This window comes from Panthera uncia (assembly GCF_023721935.1).
Source record: "Panthera uncia isolate 11264 chromosome B3 unlocalized genomic scaffold, Puncia_PCG_1.0 HiC_scaffold_1, whole genome shotgun sequence".
Taxonomy (NCBI): Eukaryota; Metazoa; Chordata; class Mammalia; order Carnivora; family Felidae; genus Panthera; species Panthera uncia.
The window spans coordinates 106,522,051-106,546,093 of record NW_026057582.1 but is presented as its reverse complement, the minus strand read 5'-3'; the positions used below and the strand labels follow the sequence as shown (position 1 = coordinate 106,546,093).

Below are 24,043 nucleotides of genomic sequence, written 5' to 3'. Positions count from 1 at the left end.
CTATCCATGGCTCATAAACAAGAAAGCAAGCTACAAAAGTCCAGTAGTTTAAACTGGGGGAATCTCCATGCGGATGATTTAGATAACATTAGATAATACAGAATACATATAATATATATGATATATATATGTATGTATATATATATATGAAACAAAGAAGACAAGAATATATATAAACATTGTATATTTTAAGAGTATACTTTAAATATTTATAATTATTATTATAAAATTCACATATGCTTAAATTGTTTATATATTTATATACATATGGAAATTTAAAAAATCAACACATAAAGTACAGTTGAAATCCTCTCTGTATTCCTTTTTAGCTCATTCCTCTCCTTTCCCCATTTCCAGAAGCAAACACACTCATGAATTTAATCTGGACCCTTGTGTCCAATAAATACATTTGTTTGCTTCTTTTACCCACAAAGTAGATTTTTTATTATCAAAATATTAGTTGAAATTAATTGGATCTTAACATAGCTGTTAGCATGCCTGCCTTGAGATAATAAATTGATGTTTTGCTGAGGGAGGCAATTTTAGCAACTTTAAGCGTTTAACTAGATCCCTGAAAATAAAGACCTCAGATTTCTTGAAATAACTACAAACTCTTCCACTGTTTATTATCTTCTTCCTTGGATCCTTGTGCGGAGGCTGACTGACTCAAATTTACCCTTCTACTTCTTGAGTGTTGGTTATTTGGTTAATGTTCTAGAAGACAGAAAAGGCTCTTAAGGTCACAGCCAATGAAAGCAGACATGACAGGCACCATCCTGAGGGTGAAGGAAACAAACAAAAAAATACACCAGAAATGGGTTCTCTGCATACAAGACACCGGGTAGAGAAAATGTTAGATTACATTAGGAAGGCGGAGATATAGTATCGCTTAGAAAGATTTCCATAAAAAATGATTGAAAGTTTAAAAAATTTCTAATGCTTTGAGGCTCTGGCAGTCACAGAGTCTAGTTCTTCGTCCTGGCTCTGTCACTTACTAGTTGGATGCCCTTAACTTCTCTGTGTTCGGGTCCTTCCAGTAAAATGAGAATAATAGTACGTGCTGCATAGAGTTGTTGTGAAATGAAGTGAGCTAATCCACATCAAGCATAGGAACAGTGCCCCCCACAGAGGTGGCACATGACACATGTATGCTGCTAGTCATACTAGTAGTGGTGGTGGTAGTGGTTGTAGTAGTGGTAGTTAGTAGCCGTAGTAGTTATAGTCATGGTAGTAGTAACATTTGGAAAACTAGCCCATGTGGAAGATCATAACCTTGTGTGTGGGAGGGTACAGACTCCAGAACCTCACTGTGTCCTCTGGATCCTCCACACAGTTGGTAAAAACCAATTGTGTGGGCCTGGGGACAACGACACTACAGCATATTTGGTGGGCGTAGACGGTGCACAATCAACTTTAGCTGTTATGCATATTCCAGATACAGAATGCCTTCGTGTTCTTAAGGCACGTCCTATTTTTAAAGTGTAGAGTCAAGCTCGCAATTTCCTCATAGCAAGAAGTCAAGGGAAGCTGGAGGAAGGCTCTGATTGCGTTGATTAGTTTATCCTAGAGCAATGTGTCCCGGTTCGGAAGGACTGTCTGAATCACTGCTGGAGATACAGCTCTGACTAGTCACAGCTCTGCGGAAGTACAAGGAGATCCAAAAGGCGGGCTCTTTTTCCTTGAAAAGGGGCGGCTAAGCTCCCTCTGAAATTCTTTTTTGAGAAGATCCCCAGAGGAAGGGAGGCCTAGAAGATGTCCTTAAAAATAGACCAGTGGGGGTGCTTGGGTGGCTCAGTCAGTTAATTGTCCAACTCTTGATTTTGGCTTAGGTCATGATCTCATGGTTTGTGAAATCCAGCCCCACATCTGGCTCTATGCCAACAGGGCAGGGCCTGCTTGGGATTCTCTCTCTCCCTCTCTTTCTGCCCGTTCTCTGCTCATGCTCAGTTTCTCGAAATAAATAAATAAACTTAAAAAAAAATAGACCAGTGAATTCTGATAACAAGTGCTTTACAGTTCTAAAGCATTTCTGCACATATTAACAGTACCAACCTTCATAAGAAACCTATGAGAAAGGAGCTATTATCCCCCCTTGTCAGAGGAAGAGGTGAGGCACTGAAAATTTCAGTGACTTGCTCAAAATTCCTATATTAGGAGGAGAATCCAGCTCTTTCCTGCTTCTAGTTCAGAACTTTTATTACTCATACAGACTCTGGTGGAATGTTCCTTGCTGGCACGTACTTGTCTTTGTGGGAACAATTTCATTCCTCCAACTTCTTTGTTACCTTATTAGTTTTAGGCAGCTTAATTCTAAATCCCATACCCTTAGCAATTATGTTCATAGGCAGTCTGTGTGTGCGTGTGCACGTGTGTATGAATGCACACGTACTCACCCATGCACACACACAAGTGCATGCTGGGGGGGCAAGTGAATTTTTTTCATTTTGTATTTCTTTTTAGTGTACTTTTAAAAGATGAGAATCTCAGATTGAAGTTGAAGACCATTGTGATTGAGCCAGATTTTGAGTATGCTAAATCACTTTTCTGGATTGAAACCTGAGAAGTAATTCAGTCCAAACTGAAAGGGAGTGATTTTTCACATTAAATGAACCTTTTTTTTTTCCTTTTCTGAAAACATGATCTAATGTCTTTTATAAAAGGAGAGCCAAAGAACTTCTGTTGCAGTCTCCAGCTGTCAAACCTGCCTCCCATACTTTTGCCCTGCAGCAAAAGGCAGGGACATCAGGTGACAAACCCCAAATTTCAACTAGTCACACAAATTACAGACCTTCCTATCATGATGTCCTCTTGACCTTTTGCCTTTCCCCTACAATGAAGAATGAGACACAGTTTAAATCAAAATGACTCTCATGGGCAATTTTACAAAACAAATAGAAGCACAGAGCCTCCCCCCCACCCCCTCCCCCCCAGTTCCCCCCGCTGGGCCAGCCTGTTCCCTCTCTCCATGCAGGCGGGAGCTAATAATTAGAAAGACCTTTCCCACCCCAGACAATGCTGCTCTGCTTGCCAAGAGCCCTGTTTGACTTGAGGAAAGAGTTTGACAAAGTAAATATTTACAAAAACAGCTAGAGTCAGATGCCAAGTCCCGCTTCTGGGGAACACTTAAAGAAGTATTTACAAGAAAAGGCTTCTCCGTGGGGCACCGCACTGCCCGGTGGGGATGCTGATTCAAGGTCCATTCTGGCTCTATCAGTGTTTCTGTTAGCCTTTTCCATGCCAGGACGCTTTTCACAGAGTATATGAATAATTACATTTACCATTGAAGAGTCAACTCAGAAATGTACCAATTCGGGACCACAGGAAAGAGTCTTTAAATGTTACTGCTCCAGCACTAGGGAGAAAGCTTTGTGAAGTCAACAGAGAGGAAATTAAAAGGCAGGGCTAATTAGCACTGGGAAAACGTCATTATTAAAAAAAAAATTTTTTTTTATTTTTGGAGATAGATCGATTACCGCACGAGACCTAGTCATGTTTGTATTACCTGTAGATCTGTTGTCTATAACACTGTGGGACTTGAGAGCTCAAACATGGTGAGAATCAAAACAGGTGCCCCCGCCTGTTCCCATTATGCACATTAGCCCGTGGCCTGTGCACAGCCTGTTAAACAGCTGAATTTGAAACAATCATGGTGCAGGCCAAACATTAGCCCGAAGGCCTGTCTGTCTAGGGATTTGGCCATTTACATTGATTTTTTTTTTTTTTACCCACATTTTTCATGAAACACAAATATTTGCCATGGCAACTGGGGTGTCACATGACATGCTGGTACATAAACAGCTTGGAAATCTCTTAAGGGGGCACAGCCCACCAGTGCTGCAAATCCAGGGAAAACATCTTGAGGAAGATTTGGGCGTTAAGATGAAGGTCTGGGAAGAGCAGGTAACAGTCTATGTAGACACAGTAGGATTCATTTCTTCTCTGCCGCTCTTCCTTTTCTCTTTCTTCCTTCTTTTTTTTTTTTTTCTAATGGGAGCAGCTGTAAATATGACCACATAGGGTAAGCCCAGAAAAAGACACTGCCAGCTGTCTCCTTTTTCTGGTGAAAAGTTTCAATTATCACAACTCTGTGGCTCATAAACATAAGAAAGCAAGCTTCAAAAGTCCAGCACCTTTAAACCCAGAGAATCTCCATGAGGATTAATTATGTTGTACTGTGAGCTCCTAATGTCAGAGAATACAGAATTTCTTCTCTTTCCTCATTAGGATATCTGGACAAAACTGGAGAGCTTGCTTTTTATCCTGTGCCTAAAGACAAATGAAGCCGAGTAAAACCTCATAATAACATATCCTATGCAATGTGAATTTGGATACAAAGCAATAGCTATTGTATTCCAGACTCCTGGACCAGCTAGCGATATAGGTTGGCCCAGTCATTTAGTTAATGTGACAATAATGTGACATGCTTGAATTTTTTAAGACCCCACTGATAATGTAATGCTAGAGTTTACTTATACAGCAATCCCCCTCTAAAAATCAAATGCATCTCAACAGCTGAAGTATTTATTTCTATGTCAGTGGTACAATTCTATCAGATGTGTGCACTACCAAAAACCTCACTGAGAATATTGTAAATAACAACAGTTTTCTTTTGTTAGAAGGATGAATACCTTTGATGTTTGTTTCTTGGCAGAGACCTTCTTCACTTCCACTGGAATCAGCTGTGGTTTCTGAGGTGTACCGAAAGGGGCTGTGGACAGAGGCGATGCAATGTTACCTCTTCCAGAAAAAGGCTGAGTCATTGGGTGGATGTTATTGGGTTTGCCACTTGAAAGTCAAATGGCTCTGACACCCTTTGACTGTTCACTCTCAGCCCTGCCTGTATCAATTCAATCAAACATTCGTGATCACGGACTTCAAAAGGAAAGCAAAAAGCAAGGGAGGGCAACTGTTCCATCAGAATATAAGATCAGCTCGTTTTATGCAAACTGCCCAGATGAAAAGGCAAATTTTAAAATAGCAGGCAAATTAGAGAGTAATATTTGTCATATAAAAATGTTTCACTATAAGATCTTTTTAAATAGCCATATTCCCAAGTTCATTTAATAGGTTACAATATCACTACCTATGCTGGACTATTCTGTGTAGTCAGTAAAAAAGACAATTCTGAAGAATTTAAATGGCTTGGGGGAAATAATACAAGTGAAAGAACACAGTAAATATTACTTTTGAAATAATATTTATAATAACAATATTAATGAAATCTATAAGCAACAACTTTTAGAGCACACATCCGGTCCATAGGTGGGTAGGTCTACCTGCTAGACAGACAGTGCTCGGGAGAGAAACCACATCTCTCCTGTTGCCTGGCAGCAAATCCAACTGCCCTTTACAAATAGCTCAAGTCTGACTTGAGGGGATTCAAGTCAGGGGAGAAATTCGCAGGGGAGAAAAATCCTTACCCTACTGTCTCCAAGAAAGAAAACAAAAATAATTAAACAGTTAACTGAGTCAAAAGAGTGAGGTTTTTTCCCAACTGTCTTAGCGCACCTCTTCTCTGTCCATTTTGTAATAACCATCTTAGAAAGGACAGATACTGGTCAAAAACAGCACCTCAGTATACAATTTGGAATCCCACCATGAGCTCCCAACTCTCTCACATTGTCTCAAGTTGGCTGCAAGCAATTTCTTCAGCCATCTCTTAAAAAGTAGCACGAATTCCAGAGTCTTGTCACTAAAATTCACCTCCACCAAAGGCAACTTGGTTTGACCTGCTTTTCAGACTTCCTGGCTGCCAGCAAGACTCCCTGACTGTAAAACTGACCAGCACCCTCCCTAAGCTTGGGCAGTGAAGACTCCATTCTAAGCCTGTAAGTTTTGCCTTGACCTCTGTACTCTCCTGCCCTCCCACTTCTGAAGACCAGTCCACACCCTGTACTCAGGCTGCTTTAAATCCACAGATTCACCCGTAAAGGCTACTATTCCTATTGTCTGCAGGCTCAGTATACTTTTTGTTAAACTATCAGGCTCCTGCAGACAAGTGGGATCTTTGGTTAAATTCCCATGTTCAGACAAAACAGCAGCTTGACAAGTTTTTAAGTAGGCATAATTTTTAGAGCATTTTAGTAAAATTTTAATGAAATTTGGTAGAATAAAGATCTAAAAGATTTGTAATTTCATATGGATATCTAAAAAGTTTTTAAACATTTTTCTTAGTTACTTGCAGAAATTCTGTCACTAAATTATAACTCTATGTGGCCTTAGATTTTATGGGACACATATATTTGAAGAATGTGTCTGCATTTTCAATGGAATTGTATCATAAGGTACTGCCTATATTTTGTTACCTGATTTCCCTTCTGGAAAATGTTTATCTGTATGATAAACTTTGCTGGAGTTAATGTCAGGGGGGAAAAATCTTGTCTTTCTGGACAAACCTGTATGCTTTTATGGTAGTTACTGATATGTACCTGCCCAATAGCCATCCCCCTTTCTTTCTTGCTAATTTTAGAACTTCATTTTTTTTTCAATCTGTCCAGCTCCTAGCGTTGCCAGATTTAGCAAAAAAAAAAAAAAAAAAAAAAAAAAATTTAGAGGACATACAGTTAAATTTTAATTTTAGGTAAACAACAAATAATGTTTTAGTATAAATATGCCCCAAATAGTAAATATATTTAATATCCAACAAAGAACAGAATTTTCATGGATGGATTGGACTAAGCATAACTTACTATATGAAGAATTTAGTGTAAATATGTCCCAAATCCTAGCCCTAAGCCTAAACCTAACCCTATCTCTGGACCCTCACTTTCCCAACCTTTCTTATAGCTAACAGTAGCCACGTGACCAGTGAGATGTAAGGGGAAAATCTATCAGGGCTTCTGGGAAGAGACCGATTGTTTTCCCCTCTTCCTGCCTTGAATGTGTACATCAAGGCCCAGATCTGCAAGAGCCGTGGAAGAGCCATGAGGTGGCAAGCATGAGGATGAAATCAAACATGCTAAAGAAGGTAAAGCAGAAAGAGAGCTGTTGCAATTCTTTTGATGAGTACCACCAGCCCTATGCTGCCTGCTTCCTGATTTCTTACGTGTGAGACCAAGGAACTCCTCATTGTTTAAGCCACTGTTAAGTGAGGATTTCTGATATTGCAGTCCCATACATTCCTGGCTAGTACTCCTCCCTTTCTTTGTCTTATGGCCTGTGGTAGGGCCTCAAGGACAATGTTCAATGATGGTGGCTGTAGTGGTCATTCTTGAACTGTCTCTGCTTTTAATGGAAAGATAGAATCCTCCTAAAGCTGGACTACTGAGAATATTGTTGGCCCTGGGGTTTTGGTTGAACAAGGCAATAATCAGGGTCAGAAAATCCTCTTCTACTTCTACTCTGCTCCAAGATTTTCACCTATTTATTAATGTTGAATTGCATTACATGATTTTTTAATTTTCCCATATATGGAGATGATCATAGGATTTTTCTTTTCTAATCTGTTAATGTGGTGAATTGTGTTGTTTGGTTTTTCTAATGTTGAGTCTTCCTCACATCCTTCCTTATCATGATGAAGGTAAAAAAGCATACTGCTAACTTTTATTTGGAATGTTTGCCTCTGTGTTCCCGAGATCGACCTATGTATTCTTTTTAATTTTTTTTTAATGTTTATTTTTGAGAGAGAAAGAGAAAGACAGAGCACGAGTAGGGGGAGGGGCAGAGAGAGAAGGACACAGAATCCAAAACAGGCTCCAGGCTCTGAGCTGTCAGTGCAGAGCCTGACGAAGGGCTTGAACTCACTAACTAACTGTGAGATCATGACCTGAGCCAAAGTCGGACACTCAACTGACTGAGACACACAGGTGCCCCAACCCATGTATTTTTTTATTGCACTGTCCTCATCCAGTTTTGGTAGCATAGCTATAGTAGCTTCATAAAATCAGTTGGCAAGCTTTTCTTCTTTTCTTTTTCTATGAAATTGTTTAAGATGATGATTAGTGATCCTTTAAAGTTAGTAGAACTTGCCTATAAAAGGGCCTGAGGACTTTTTCCTTCTGGTATATTTCTGTGTGCATACATGTGTGCACACACCCACATGTGTTGTTTAACACAGAAATCTATTTTTGATTACCAGTTCAAATGATCTAATGGCATCATTTTCTTTGAGTTTCCTGATTTTTTTTTGAGTTAATTTTGACAATTTTGATTTCTCAAGGAAAATTCTCATTTCATTAAAAAATACATGGCATAAAGTTATCATATGACAATTTTAAAAAAATTCTATGTATCTTTTTTCATCTTAATATTATTTCTTTGTGCCTTCTCTTTTTTAATTTCAGATTTATTGAGGTATAATTGACATACAAAATTGTAAGATATTTAAAGTGTACATTGTGGGAGTTTGAGAACACACACACACACACACACACACACACACACACACACATTGTGGAAGAATTCCTTCCCATCTAGTTAACACGTACATCATCTCACATATTTATTATTTATTTATTTATTTAAAAAAATTTTTTAAACATTTATTTATTTTTGAGAAGAGAGAGACAGAGCATGAGTGGGGGAGGAGAAAGGAAGAGGGAAACACAGAATCTGAAACAGGCTCCAGGCTCTGAGCTGTCAGCACAGAGCCCGACACGGGGCTCGAACTCACCGACCACGAGATCATGACCTGAGCCGAAGTCGGACGCTAAACTGACTGAGCCGCCCAGGTGCCCCTCACATATTTATTTATTTTTTAAAAATTAATGGGAACATTTAAGTTCTCTCTTAGCAAATGTCAATTATACACTATATCATTATCAACTATAGTCACCATGTTTTACATCAGATCTTGAGACATTATTCATTTTATAGTGGAAAGTTTGTACCCTTTACCAACCTGTATCCACTTCTCAATCCCTGGCACTCACTTTTATATTCTCTGTTTCTATATTTTGACATTTAAAAAAATTCCACATATAAGTGATACCATGCAGCATTTGTCTTTCTGTGCCTGGCTTATTTCACTCAGCATAATACCCTCCAGATTCATGTTGTCCCCTCCATGTTGTCACAAATGGCAGGATTTCCTTCTTTTTTAAGGCTGAATAACATTATATTATGTTATATTATTTATATAACATTATTTATATAATATTATTTATATTATAAATATTTATATAATATTATTTATATTATATATATTTATATAATATAAATAATATTATATAAATATTATAATTTATAATATAAATTATATTATATATTATATTACATTATATTCGCACTCACACACACACACAAATCTATGTCACATTTCCTTTTGCCATTCATCCATCCACAGACACTTAAATAGTGTCCATATCTTGGCTATTATGAATACTGCAGTGAAAACGGGAATACATACCTCTTGAGATAATGATTTTTGTTTCCTTTGGCTGTATACCCAGAAGTGGGATTGCTGATCAGATGGTAGTTCTACTTTTAATTTCTAGCGAAACTTGTATATTATTTCCCCTAGTGGCTTTACTAGTTTACATTTTCCCCAGCAGTATGCAACGATTCCCTTTTCTCCACCACCTGCAAACATTTGTTCTCTTGTCTTTTTGATGCCAACCATTGTGACAGGTGTGAGGGATATCTCATTGTGGTTGTGATTTGCATTTCCCTAAGGATTAGTGATGTTGAGCACCTTTTCACATCCCTGTTGGCCCTTTGTCTTCTTTGGAAAAATGTCTGTTCGGGTCCTTTCCCTATTTTTTAATTGGGTTATTTGGTTTTTTTGCTATTGAATTGTATGTGCTTCTTAATATATTTTGTATATTAACCTTTTATTGGATTTGTGGGTTGCAAGTATTTTATCCCATTTCAAAAGTTGCGTTTCCATTTTGTTGGTGGTTTCTTTTTCTGTGCAGAAGCTTTTTACTTTGATGTCGACTCATTTATTTATTTTGGCTTTTGTTATCCTTGCTTTTGGTTTAAATCCAAAATATCATCGAGCTTACCCCTGTGCTTTCTTAGGAGTTTTATGGCTTCAGGTCTTATGTTGAAGTCTTTAATCCATTTTGAGTTAATTTTTGTGTATAAGATTGTGGTCTGGTTTCATTCTTTTCAATGTGGAGGTACAGTTTTCCCAACACCATTTGTTGATGAGGTTATCCTTTTTGCCATTGTATGTTCTTGGATCCTTTGTCAAAACTTAACTGACCATAAAAACATGGTTTTATTCCTGGGCTCTTTGTTCTATTGATTTATGTGTCTGTTTTTAATGTCAATACCATACTGTTTTGATAACTAAAGATTTGTAATATAGTTTGGAGTCGGGAAGTATGATACCTTCAGCTTTTTTCTTTTTCAAGATTGCTTTCTCTATTCAGAGTTTCTGAGTATTAGGAATTATTTCTTCTATCCCTGTAAAAAAAAAAAATGCCATTGGAAAGGCAAGTCTTATAGATTGCTTTGGGTGGTATGGCCATTTTAACAAGATTAGTTTTTCCAATTCATGAATTTGGAATATATTTCCATTTACTTGTGTCTTCTTCAATTTCCTTCATCAGTGTTTTATAGTTTTCAGATCTTTCACATGCTTGGTTAAATTTATTCCTTCCTAAGTATTTTATTCTTTTTTGATGCTATTGTAAATGGGATTATTTTCTTAATTTCTCTTTCTGATAGTTTATTGTTAGTGTATAGAAATGCAACTGATTTTTGTATATTGATTTTGTATCCTACAGCTTTACTGAATTCATTTATTACTTCTAACCATTTTTTGGTGGTGTATTTAGAATTTTATATATAGAATATGTCATTTTCAGAGACAATTTTACTTCTTCCTTTCTGATTTAAATATCTTTCATTTCTTTTTCTTGCCTAGTTGCCTTGGCTAGGACTTCCAGAACTATGTTGAATAAAAGTTGCAAGAGTGGGCATCCTAGTCATGTTCCTGATCTTAGGGAAAAAAAAACTTTTAGCTTTTGTTCACTGAGTATAATGTTAGCTGTGGGGTGTCATATATGGCTTTTATGATGTTGAAATTGCTTTTATATCCAATTTGTTGAGAGTTTTTATTATGCAAGGATGTTGAATATTGTCAAATGCTTTTTCTGTATCCATTGAGATGATCATATGATTTTCATCCTTCATTTTGTTAATGTAGTATATTGCATGTGTTGATTTGTATATGTTGAACCATCCTTGCATCCAGGAATAAATCATACTTGATCATGGTGTATGGGCCTATATATGCATTGTTAAATTCAATTGGCTAATATTTTACTGAGAATTTTTTGTATCTATGTTTATCAGGAATATTGGCCTGTAATTTTCTTTTCTTGTCTGCTTTGGTATGAGGGTAATGCTGGCTTCATAAAATGAGTTTGGAAGTTCTCCTCTTCTATTTTTTGGAAGAATTTGAGAAGGGTTGGTATAAATTTTCTTTAAATGCTTGGCAGAATTCACCAATGAAGTCATCTGATCCTGGACTTTGCTTCACTGGGAAGTTTTGATTACTGATTCATTCTCCTTACTAGTAATTGTTCTCTTCAGATTTTCTATTTCTTCATGATTCAAACTTGGTAAGTTTACGTTTCTAGGAATTCATCCATTTCATCTAGGTTATCTAATTTTTCATGTATAACTGTTCATATAATTTCTTATGATCCTTAGTATTTCTGTGTCATCATTTGTAATGTCTCCCCTTTCATTTTGATTTTATTTGAGTCTTCTCTCTTTTTCTTTCTTAGTTTGTCCAGCTAGAGGTTTGTCAATTTGGTTTATCTTTTCAAAATACTAGCTCTTGGTTTCATTGATATTTTTTCTTGTCGTGCTTGTCTCTATTTTATTTATTTCCACTCTGATCTTTGTTATTTCCTTTCTTATAACTTTGGACTTAGTTTGTTCTTCTTTTTCTAGTTCTTTGAGGTATAAAGTTAGGTTGTTTATTTGAGATCTTTCTGTTTTCTTAGTATATGTTTATTGCTATGAACTTAGAACTGCTTTTGTTGCATCCTGTATGTTTTGGCATGTTATGTTTCAATTTTTGTCTCAAGGTATTTTTTAATTTCCCTTTTGATTTCTCCTTTGACCCATTGGTTGTTTAAATTGCACATATTTGTGAATTTTCCAGTTTTTCTCTTGTAATTGATTTCTAGTTTCATACCATGTGGTTAGAAAAGAAGCTTGGTATGATTTTAATTATCTTAAATATATTAAGACTTGTTTTAATTTGTATTTCCCTAGTATCTAATGATGTTAAGCATGCTTTCATTTACCAATATACCATCTGTATATCTTCTTTGGTAAAATTTCTGTTCTAGTCTTTTGTCCAATAGGTGATTGGGTTATTTATTTTCTTATTGAGTTTCAATAAGAGTTCTTTGTATATTCTGGACAAAAATTCTTTGTCAAATATGTGTTTTGAAATATTAACTCCTCATCTGTAGCTTTTCTTTTCATTTTCTTAATATTGTCTTTCAAAGAGAGGAAATTTTAAATTTTGATGAAGTCCAATATGTTAATTTTTTACTTTTATGGATTTGTGGTATTTAAGAAATCTTTGCCTAATCTGAGGAAACAAAAAATTTCCCCCTTTGTTTTCTTCTAAAAGCTTTTTTTAGTTTTAGGCTTTACATTTAGTTCTATGATTTATTCCAAGTAAATTTTTATACATGGTGCAAGGTATGGGTCAAGGTTCTCTAAATAGCTATCTTCAACTGTTTCAGCACCATTTGCTGAAAAGATTATCCTTTCTCCATTGAATTGCCTTCATGTCCTTGTTTAGAATAAATTGACCATGTTTGTGTAGGTTTACTCCTGAACTCTCTGTTTTGTTCTATTGATCTCAATATTCATCCTTTTGCTAATACCACACTGTCTTGATAACTAGAACTTTATACTAACTCAAATAACCTAAGTTCTCCAACGTTACTTTTCTTTTTCAAAATTATTTTGCGGGGCACCTGGGTGGCCCAGTCGGCTAAGCGTCCGACTTCGGCTCAGGTCATGATCTCCCAGTTCGTGAGTTCGCGCCCCGCGTCTGGCTCTGGGCTGATGGCTCGGAGCCTGGAGCCTGCTTCAAATTCTATGTCTCCCTCTCTCTCTCTGCTCCTCCCCTGCTCACTCTCGGTCTCTCTCTCCTTCAAAAATAAATAAAAATATTTAAAAAAAAAATTATTTTGCATCTTTGCTTTTCCATATAAATTTTAGAATTGGCTTGTCAGTTTCTACCCATATATTCGATTGATCTTAATATGGATTGCATTGAATTAATAGACAACTTTGGATGATTAACATAACAATATAGAGTCTTCTAATTCATGAACGTGGCTTACCTTTGACCCCAAGATCAAGAGTCACGTGCTCTATTGACTGAACATGCCAGGGACCCTGGCATTGTTTTTTAAAATTCAATTTCCGGGGCCCCTGGGTGGCTCAGTCGGTTAAGCGGCCGAGGTCCGTGAGTTCGAGCCCCGCGTCGGGCTCTGTGCTGACAGCTCAGAGCCTGGAGCCTGTTTTGGATTCTGTGTCTCCCTCTCTCTGACCCTCCCCCATTCATGCTCTGTCTCTCTCTGTCTCAAAAATAAATAAACGTTAAAAAAAATAAAATAAAAAATAAAATTCAATTTCCAATTGTTGATTTCTAGTATATAGAAATTCAATTAATTTTTATATATTAATCTGATATCCTGAAACCATGTTAAACTCTCTTATTCATTCTCTTAGTGCTTTTTTGTAGATTATTTCAAATGTTCTTTGTAGTTATCATGCTGTTTACAAATAGAGACAGTTTAAATTTTATTTTCTATCTGCATACCTTTATTCTTTTTCTTACCTCATTGTATTGGCAAGGACCTTCCATACAATGTTAAATAGATGTGGTGAAAGTAGACATCTTTGCCTTGTTTCTGATCTTACATAGAAAGCAGTTGATCTTTCACTATTAAGTATGATTTTAGCTGTAGGTGTCCTATATTAGGCTGAGAAAGTTCCTTTATATTATATTTCCCTTAGGTTTTTTAAAATTATTATTTAATGCATGTTGAATTTTATTTTATTTTTATTTTTTGAGTTGGAGATGGTCATATGGTTTTTCTTCTTCACTTGGTTGATACAATGATTTACATTGATTGATTTTTAAATGTTGCAACAGTCTTGCATTCTTAGGATAAACCCTACATGGTCATGATGTATTATTTCTTTAATATTGTGGGATTCCAATTTGCTCATATTTGTGGGACATTTTTATATCTATTTTCATGAAGAAGAATAGGCTGTGGTTTTCTTGTCCTCTAATGTCTGTCTAGTTGTGATATCAGGGTGATGCTGGCTTCATAAAATGGTCTGAGGAGTGTTGTATTCTATTTTCTAGAAGAATTTGTAGTAGAATTGGTAATATTTCTTTCTTGTTTGGTAGAATTCACCAGGGATGCCATCTGGAACTTGTGTTTTCTTTCTAAGAAAGTTTTTAAGTGCAAATTAAATTTCCTTAATAGATATAGGACTAATCAGGTTATCTATTTCTTCTTGATGAGCTTCAGTAGCATGTGTCTTTTAAAGAATTTGTCCATTAGTCTAAGGTGTCCAATTTATGGGCGTAAAGGTATTTATAATGTTCCCATATCAACCTTTAAATATCTATAGGATTTGTAATGATGACTCCTCTTTCATTCATGATAGTGGTAATTTGTTCCTTCTCTCTTTTTATCTTTGGTAGTCCTTTGTTAGGCTAGAGGTTTACCAAGTTTGTTGATATTTTCCAAGAAACAGATTTGGTTTCAGTAATTTTCTCTATTTTTATCTATTCTCAATTTCATTGCTTTTTACCTTCATTTCTTTTTTATTTTTTAGATTTGAAAAACAAATTTAATGTTTTTATTTATTTTGAGAGAGACAGACAGACAGAGGACAAGCAGGGGAGGAGCAGAGAGAGTGGGAGACACAGAATCTGAAGCAGGGTCCAGGCTCTGAGCTGTCAGCACAGAGCCCAAGGCAGGGCTCGAGCTCATGAACTGCAAGAGCAGGACCTGAGCCAAAGTCAGACACTTAACTGACTGAGCCACCTAGCTGCTCCTTTACTTTCATTTCTATTATTTACTTCTTTCTGCTTGCTTTGGGTATAATTTGCTTTTCTTTTCCTAGATTCTTGAAGTAGGAACTTAGATAATTAGTTAGAGATCTATCTTCCTTTCTAGTATAAGCATCTAATGCTATAATTTTCTCTATAAATAGTATTTTAGTTGCATTCTATAAATTTTGATATGTTTTATTTTCATTCAATTAAAATATTTAATACTTTATTATTATTATTATTATTATTATTATTATTTTTAATAATGATTTCAGGAATAACATTTAGTGATTCATCACTTACATATAACACCCAGTGCTCATCCCAGCAAGTGTCCTGCTTAATGTCCCTTACCCATTTAGCCCATCCCCCCACTCACCACCCTGCCAACAACCCTCAGTTTATTCTCTGTATTTAAGAGTCTCTTATGGTTTGTCTCCCTCTCTGTTTTTATATTATTTTTGCTTCACTTCCCTTATGTTCATCTGTTTTGTTTCTTAAATTCCATATGAGTGAAGTCATATGATATTTGTCTTTCTCTGACTGACTTATTTCTCTTAACATAATACACTCTAGTTCCATCCACATTGTTGCAAATGGCAAGATTTCATTCTTTTTGATTGCCAAGTGTGTGTGTGTGTGTGTGTGTATAGACCACATCTTTATCCATTCAGCAGTTGATGGACATTTGGGCTCTTTCCATAATTTGGCTATTGTTGATAGTGCAGCTATAAACATTGGGGTGCATGTGCCCCTTCAGACTAGCACTCCTGTATCCTTTGGATAAATACCTAGTAGTGCAATTGCTGGGTCTTAGGGTAGTTCTATTTTTAATTTTTTGAGGAACCTCCCTACAGTTTTCCAGAGTGGCTTCACCAGTTTGGATTCCCACCAGCAGTGCAAAAGGGTTCCTCTTTCTCTGCATCTTCATCAACATCTGTTGTTGCCTGACTTGTTAATTTTAGCCACATCTTGCCAGATGTGAGGTGATATCTCTCTGTGGTTTTGATTTGTACTTCCCCGATGATGAGTGATGTTAAGCATCTTTTCATGTGTCTGTTAGCCATCTGGATGTCTTCTTTGGAAAAGTGTCTATTCATGTCTTTTGTTGTATTATTTGTTTTTTGGGTATTGAGTTTGATAAGTTCTTTAAAGATTTTGGATACTAACCCTTTATCTGATATGTCATTTGCAAATATCTTCTCCCATTCTGTTGGTTGCCTTTTAGTTTTGCTGATTGTTTCCTTTGCTGTGCAGAAGCTTTTTATCTTGATGAGGTCCCAATAGTTCATTTTTGCTTTTGTTTCCCTTGCCTATGGAGACGTGCCAAGTAACAAGTTGCCGCAGCCACGGTCAAAGAGGTTGTTGCCTGTTTTCTCCTCTAGGATTTTGATGGCTTGCTGTCTTCCATTTAGGTTTTATCCATTCTGAGTTTGTTTTTGTATATGGTGTAAGAAAGTGGTCCAGGCTGATTCTTCTGCATGTTGCTGTCCAATTTCTCAACACCATTTGTTGAAGAGACTGTCTTTTTTCCATTGGATATTCTTTCCTGCTTTGTCAAACATTAGTTGGGCATGAATTTGTGGGTCCATTTCTGGGTTCTCTATTCTGTTCCATTGACCTATGTGTCTGTTTTTGTGCCAGTTCCATACTGTCTTGATGATAACAGCTTTGTAATATAGCTTGAAGTCTGGAACTGTGATGCCTCCAGACTTGGTTTTCTTTTTCAGAATTGCTTTGGCTATTCGGGGTCTTTTCTGGTTCCATACAAATTTTAGGATTGTTTGTTCTAGCTCTGTGAAGAATGCTCGTGTTATTTTAATAGGGATTGCATTGAATATGTAGATTGCTTTGGGTAGTGTTGACATTTAACAATATTCTTCCAATCCATGAGCATGGAATGTTTTTCCATTTTTTTGTGTCTTCTTCAATTTGTTTCATAAGCTTTCTATGGTTTTTAGTGTATAGATTTTTCACTTCTTTGTTGAGGTTTATTCCTAGGTATTTTATGGGTTTTGGTGCAATTGTAAATGGAATCAATTCCTTGATTTCTCTTTCTGCTGCTTCATTATTGGTATATAGAAATGCAACTGATTTCTGTACATTCATTTTATATCCTGCGACTCTGCCGAATTCATGTATCAGTTCTAGCAGTTTTTTGGTGGAGTCTTTTGGGTTTTCCACATAGAGTATCATGTTGTCTGTGAATACTGAAAGTTTGATTTCCTCCTTGCTGATTTGGATGCCTTTTGTTTCTTTGTGTTGTCTGATTGCTGAGGCTAGGACTTCCAACACCAAGTTGAATAACAGTGGTGAGAGTGGACATCCTTGTTGTGTTCTTGGCTTTAGCGGGAAGCTCTCAGTTTTTCCCCACTGAGGATAATAGTAGTGGTGAGTCTTTCATATATGGCCTTTATGATCTTGAAGTATGATCCTTCTATCCCTACTTTCTTAAGGGTTTTTATCAAGAAAAGATGCTGTATTTTGTCAAATGCTTTTTCTGCATCAATTCAAAATATTTTTAAATGTCCTCGTGATTTACTCTTTGGCTAATGAGTTACTTAAAAGTATGTTCTTTAATTTGTAAATATTTGGGAAATTTTCTAGATATTTTTCTCTAATTCATGTCTGGTTTAACTATGCTATAGTCAGAGATATATTTTGTAAAATTTCAGTTCCTTTAAGTTTCATAAGATTTTTTTTTATGGTTCAGAATAATCTATTTTGTTGAATGTGCATTTGAAATGAGTGAGCATTCTACTGTTTGTTTTAATTCCTTAAATGTGTTAAAATAGGTTGTTAATGTTCAAGTTATCTATATTGTTATTGATTTTTGCCTCAAGTATTTTGAATCTCTGTTATTAGGTACATACACGGGATTCTTTTGTCTTTTTGCTGAATTGGACTTTTTATCATTGATATCCCTCTTTATTCTTGCTACTGTGTCATTTGTCTGATATTAATAGAGGCAATTTAGATTTTTTGGATTATTTTTTGCATGGTATAGCTTTCCCATCAATCTCCTTTTTATTACTTTTAAATTTACATTTAATTGATGCCTTTTCCCATCATTTATTTTTGACTTTTGTAAAAAAACTAACTTTAAATTTGGAATAATTTTAGATTTACAGAAAAGTTGCTGTATACCCTCATTCAATTTCGCCTAATGTTAACGTCTTTTATTACCATGGCACAGTTGTCAAAACTAAGAAACCATCATTGGTACATTACTATTAACTAAATGCCAGTCTTCATTCAGATTCACTAGTTTTTACAGTGTCATTTTAGTGTTCCAAGATCTGATCAGGATATCACGGTGTATTTAGTCAACAAATCTCCTTAGTCTCCTCTAGTCTGAGACAGTTTTTCATTTTTCTTTATTTTTCATGACAATAATAATTTTGAGGAGTACTAGTCAGGTATTTTGTAGAATTTCCTCAGTTTGGCTTTATCTGATTTTTTTTTTTCATGATTAGACCAGGGTTATGGGTTTTTAGGTAGAACACTACATATATGACGTTCTCTCCTCATCACATCATATCAGAGGACATAAACTATCAACATAACTTATTATTGGTGATACTAACCTTGGGCATTTGGTTAAGGTAGGGCTTTCAGGTTTCTCAACTGTAAATTTTCTATTTTTCCCCTTTCTATACTCTGTTATTTGGGTATGAGTCAGTAAATCCAGTCCACATTCAAGGGAGGGAGAATTAAGCTACACCTCCTCTATGGAGGAACAACTACTTATATGTTATTAGAGATTCTTTTATAAGGAAGATTTTTCACTTCTCTTCCTCCTTCTATTTTATCCTTTTTATGTCATTAAATTTAAAATGAGTTTTTTGTATACCACATATAGTTGAATCTTGCTTATTTATCCAATCTGACAATCTGTGTCTTTTAATTGGTGTATTTAGACCATTCACATTTAATATACAGGCAGTACTTACTTTGCACTGTTTCAGTATGCCCAAATTTATTACCACAGTTTAATTAAATACCAGTCTCCTGAAAACATGGTCCAAATCCAGTTACTATGGTATATTAATTGTGAGTAATTACATAAAGCATAAACTTTACTCTAGATCTTTGTTCCAAAAATCACTATATAAATGACAGATGCATATCATGATTAGAAACCAATACTGTCACATCTATCAAAGTCTGTCAGTGATTGGTCACTGTATATCTATTTTTGAATTCACATACAGACTGCAAAGAATATGGTAGTATTGCCTTCTTGTCTCAGTGATAAAGCCACATGGGTTTTTACAAAAATGGATAATTAAAAGACAGAATTGGTGGGACGCCTGGATGGCTCAGTCAGTTAAGTGTCTGACTCTGGATTTTGTCTCAGGTCATGATCTCATAGTTTGTGAGATCAAGCCCTGCATCAGGCTCCAGGCTGACAGTGTGAATCCTACTTGGGATTCTCTCTCTCCCTCTCTCTTTGCCCCTCCCCCATTCTCTCTCTCTCTCAAAATAAACAAATAAAACACTTTTTAAAAAAAGAATTGGCTAACAAAGTTGAAAGTGTAGCAAAGGGACAAAAGTGGATAGTGCTGAAAGTGAAATGGAAATCGATTGTAAGTAGAATGGTAGAAGAAATAAGTGATTGTGAGAATGTTGACACTGCCACCATTCAAAAAACTCTAGTAAAACAGCCAGAAGCACTTAGTTAAGGTTAATTTTTGACAAAGATGAGGAAAGTGGTTGTGATGATAGAACGAATATGTTCCAGAGGATGTGATTCCAGAAAAATTGTTTTACATTAAAAGATCTCAGAGTGGGAAAAAAGAACTCAGAGATATTTCTTAATATTAAAAAGGCAAAGAATAAAATTTTGGAATCTGGGCATATAGTAGGCATACAAATATACGCATTGATTTTTGTTTCATTTGGCTCTTGGTATAATTACTGGAACACACTGAACTTTAATACTTAAAGTCAGGGGTTTGCAAACTATGGTCCAGAGGTATAATCTATCCTGTGGTCTGATTTTGTACGGTCCTTAAGCTAAGAATGGTTTTTATATTTTTTAAGGGTTGCAAACAAAACAGAACAAAACAAAAGAAGAAGAATACGTTACAGAAACTGTATGTGGTATGCAATGCTTATAATATATTTCGTATCTGGTCCTTTCTAGAGAAACTGTGTACTCCTGCTTAAAATCATTGTGCACTTAATTCTTTTGGTGAGAAAATACATTCCCTCTGTAAAGGAGTAAATTATAAGTATGTGTAATAGGAACAAAAAAAATTGATGGAACTAAAAAAAAGGAAAAGAAATTAACAATTATACAACCATAGTTTGAGACTTTAGCAAAACTCTCTTAGCAACTGATAGAATAAATGGGCAAAAAATTAACAGAGACATAAATTTGAGTAACATAATTAAATGGACCTAATTGAATATATTCAGAATACCCTACCTAACAAATAAAAAAAATGCACGTTCACCTAAGTTGATCACATGGTAGGGTCATAAAATAACTCAGATTTCAAATGATTGAAAGCATGCAGTGTGAGTTCTCTAAACAGTGGGATTAGGCTGGAAATCAGTAATAAAAAATATAACTAGAAAGTACTGAAATCTATACACTTCTAAATATTCCATGGGTCAAAGAAGAAATTAGAAATATTTTAAATTAAATGATAATGAAAATATGATATAACAAACATTTTTTTCTGGCTACGATAGTGCTTTGTGTGAAATTCATAACCTTCAATTTTTATATCAGAAACAAATAACAGTTCAAAATTAGTGACCTAAGTATATTACCAAAAAGTTTTTTAAAAAAGGAAAATTAAACCCCAAAAAAGTAAAAAGAAGGAAGAAATAATAAAAATAAGAGCAGATGACAATTAAATAGAAAATATAGCAGAAAGGATCAATAGCGTCATAATTTGATTCTTTAAAAATTACTATAAAATTGATAAACTGGAGAGGTTGACCAACAAAAAAGAGAAAAGCAGAAGTAACCGTCAGGAATGAAAACACATCACCACAGATCCTACAGATACTACAAAAATAATTAGAGGATATTGTAAATAATTTCATTCCAGTAAATTTGAGATTTTGGGTGAAATGGACAAATTTCTTGGACAAAGTTAATTTACTAAACCAACCCAGACAAAAGAGATAATCAATATAGTCCTGTTAAAGAAATTAAACCTGAAAATATAAATACATCCCCAAAGAAAACCACAGATTCAAATAGTTGCACTGACAAATTCTTCCAAACATTTAGGAAAGAAATAATACCAATTTTATCCAAACTCTTCCAGAGAATATAAAAAGATAGCAGTCACTTATTGAGGCAAGACTAACTTTGATACTAAAGCAAAAGGAAAACATTAAAGGAAAGGAAAATTTAGGCCAGCCTCACAGAGGAACAAAATGGTAAAAATATTAGCAAATGAAATCAAATAATACATAACCAAGGTGTTCTCATCGCCAATTTGGCTTACTCCTCAAATGCATAGGGAATAAATAGGTGTCAGAGGAACCAGCTAAAACATTTAAATAAGAACCAGAGTCTCATGGCATAATACCCAAAATGTCAAATTTCCTATTGAAAGTCATTCACCATACCAAGAACCAGGAAGACCTCAAACTAAATTAAAAAGACAATGAATAGATTCCAACACCAAGATGACAGAGATCTTAGAATTATTGGACAGAATCTTTAAACAAGACATCATAAAAATGCTTCCACAAACAATTAAAAAATCATCTGAAACAAATTAAAAAATATAAAATCTCAGCCAAGAAACAGAAAGTTTCCACACATACAAAGATAGAACATATAATGAGAAACCAAATTAAAATTTTGGAACTGAAAAATACAAGTACAAAATCATCTAAGTACAAACAGTGGATGGCTCAACAACAGAGTGAAGAGGGAGACAGGAATCAATGATGTACTAGGTAGAAAATAGAAATTACCCAGTTTGGGGACACCTGGGTGGCCCAGTCGGTTAGGCTTCCGACTTCAGCTCAGGTCATGTTCTCAAGGTTTGTGAGTTCCATCCCCTCATTGGGCTCTGTGATGACAGCTCAGAGCCTGGAGCCTGCTTTGGATTCTGTGTCTCCCTCTCTCTCTGCCCCCACTCTGCTCATGCTCTCTCTCTCTCTCTGCCTCTCAAAAATGAATAAATGTTAAAAAAAAATTTTTTTTAAACCTGGAACCAGAAAAAAATTCTTGAAGTCAGCAAGAGAAAAACAACATCTTTCCAGGGGGAAAACAATTCAAATGACAGTGGATTTCTCATCAGAAACCATGGAGCCCCAAAAGAAGTGGCACGACTTGTGTTTTAAGTACTGAAAGGAAATCACACTGTCAACCCAGAATCCTATATTTAGTGAAAGAATCCTTTAAAAATAAAGGGGGAAATCAAGACATTCTAAGATGAAGAAAAATGAAGATAATTTTTCACTAGTATACCAACTCTAAAAGAATAGCTAAAGAAAATTATCTAAATAGAAAGGAATTGATAAAAGAAAGAATCTTGACATCAGGAAGGAAGAAAGAACATGATAAGCAAAAATATAGGTAAAACAGTAGATTTTCCTTTCCCTCTTGAATTTTCTAAATTATATTTGATGGTTGAAACAAAAATTCTAACACTATTTGATGTCGTTCTAAATGTATGTAGAGGAAATAAACAAACAATCAACATAAGATCCAGCAATTATACTCCTGGGCCTTTATCCCAAGGAAATGAAAACATATATTCATAAAAAAAAAAACTTGTACACAAATATTTCTAGCAGCTGTTCATAGTAGCCCCAAATGTTCACAGTAGCCCCAAACTGGAAACAACCCACATATCCTTCAATAGGGGAGTGGTTTAACAGCTGTGGTACATTCATATTATGGAGCACTAGTCAGCAATAACAAGGAACAAACTATTGATATAAGCAACACTCTGGATGAATCTCCCAAGAACTATGCTGAGTGACAAAAGCCAATCCCAAAAGGGTACACAAGGCATGATTCCATTTATCTAACATACTTGAAATGATCAAATTATAGAAATTGAGAACAGACTGTTGTCAGCAGGGATTATTGAAGGGATGTGGGCAGGAGGGGAGTAGGTGTGACCATAAAAGGACACGATGAAGTATCTTTTGGTTGAAGGAAATATCCTGTATCTTGGTAGTATCGACATCCAGGTGTGATATTGCACTATAGTTTTGCCATAGGTTATTATTGAGGAAAACTGAGTTAAGAATGCAAGGGATCTCTCTGTGTTACTTCTTACATCCCAGTGACAATTATTTCAAAGTCAAAAGTTCAATTAAAAAAGACACCAGTAGGAGAATGAAATGCCAAACCACAGAGTAGGAAAAATTATTTGCAATACATATAACTGATGAGAGATTAGAATCCAGAATGCATAGATAATTTCCATAAATAACTGAGAAAAAGAAAGATAACCCATTAAAAAAATTTTTTTAATGTTTATCTTCAAGACAGAGAGAAAGAGTGTGAGCAGGGGAGGGGCAGAGAGAGAGGGAGACATAGAATTCAAAGCAGGCTCCAGGCTCTGAGCTATCAGCACATAGCCTGCTGCAGGGGTTGAACCCATGAACAATGAGATCATGACCTGAGCCAAAGTTGATGCTTAACCAACTGAGCCACCTAGGCTCCCCAAGACAACCCATTTTTTTAAAAATATAGGTTCAAATCTTGAATCACTTTTTAAAAGAAGATACTCAAATGACCAATACATATACCAGAAAAACCCTACTCAACTTTATTGGTCATCAGGGAAATGAAGATTAAACCCACAAAGAGATCCCACAACAAACTTACCAGGATGGCTAAAATTCTAAAAAGAAACAAAACTGAAATCAAATGTTGATAAAGATATATATTATCTGGAATTCTCATGTACTGCTAGTAGGAAAATAAATCAGCATAATCATGTTGGAAAATCATTTGGCAATATCTACTAAAGCTGAGCATACGTATACCCTATGAAGCAATTCTACTTTTTGATATGCATCCAACAGAAATGCATATATATG

At 35.5% G+C, this 24,043-nt stretch overlaps 1 protein-coding gene across 3 annotated transcripts in view; it reads right to left on the bottom strand.

Moving 5' to 3' along the window:
- Positions 1–24,043, bottom strand: part of IQCH (IQ motif containing H) — a 209,745-nt gene that overhangs the window by 110,544 nt on the left and 75,158 nt on the right. For all 3 annotated transcript variants that reach the window (XM_049613798.1, XM_049613799.1, XM_049613800.1), the window contains exons 8-9: positions 4,629–4,708; positions 2,789–2,827 (exon numbers count right to left, since the gene is read on the bottom strand). In XM_049613798.1, the coding sequence (XP_049469755.1) occupies positions 2,789–2,827; positions 4,629–4,708 (119 nt within the window). The remainder of the gene's footprint in view (positions 1–2,788; positions 2,828–4,628; positions 4,709–24,043) is intronic.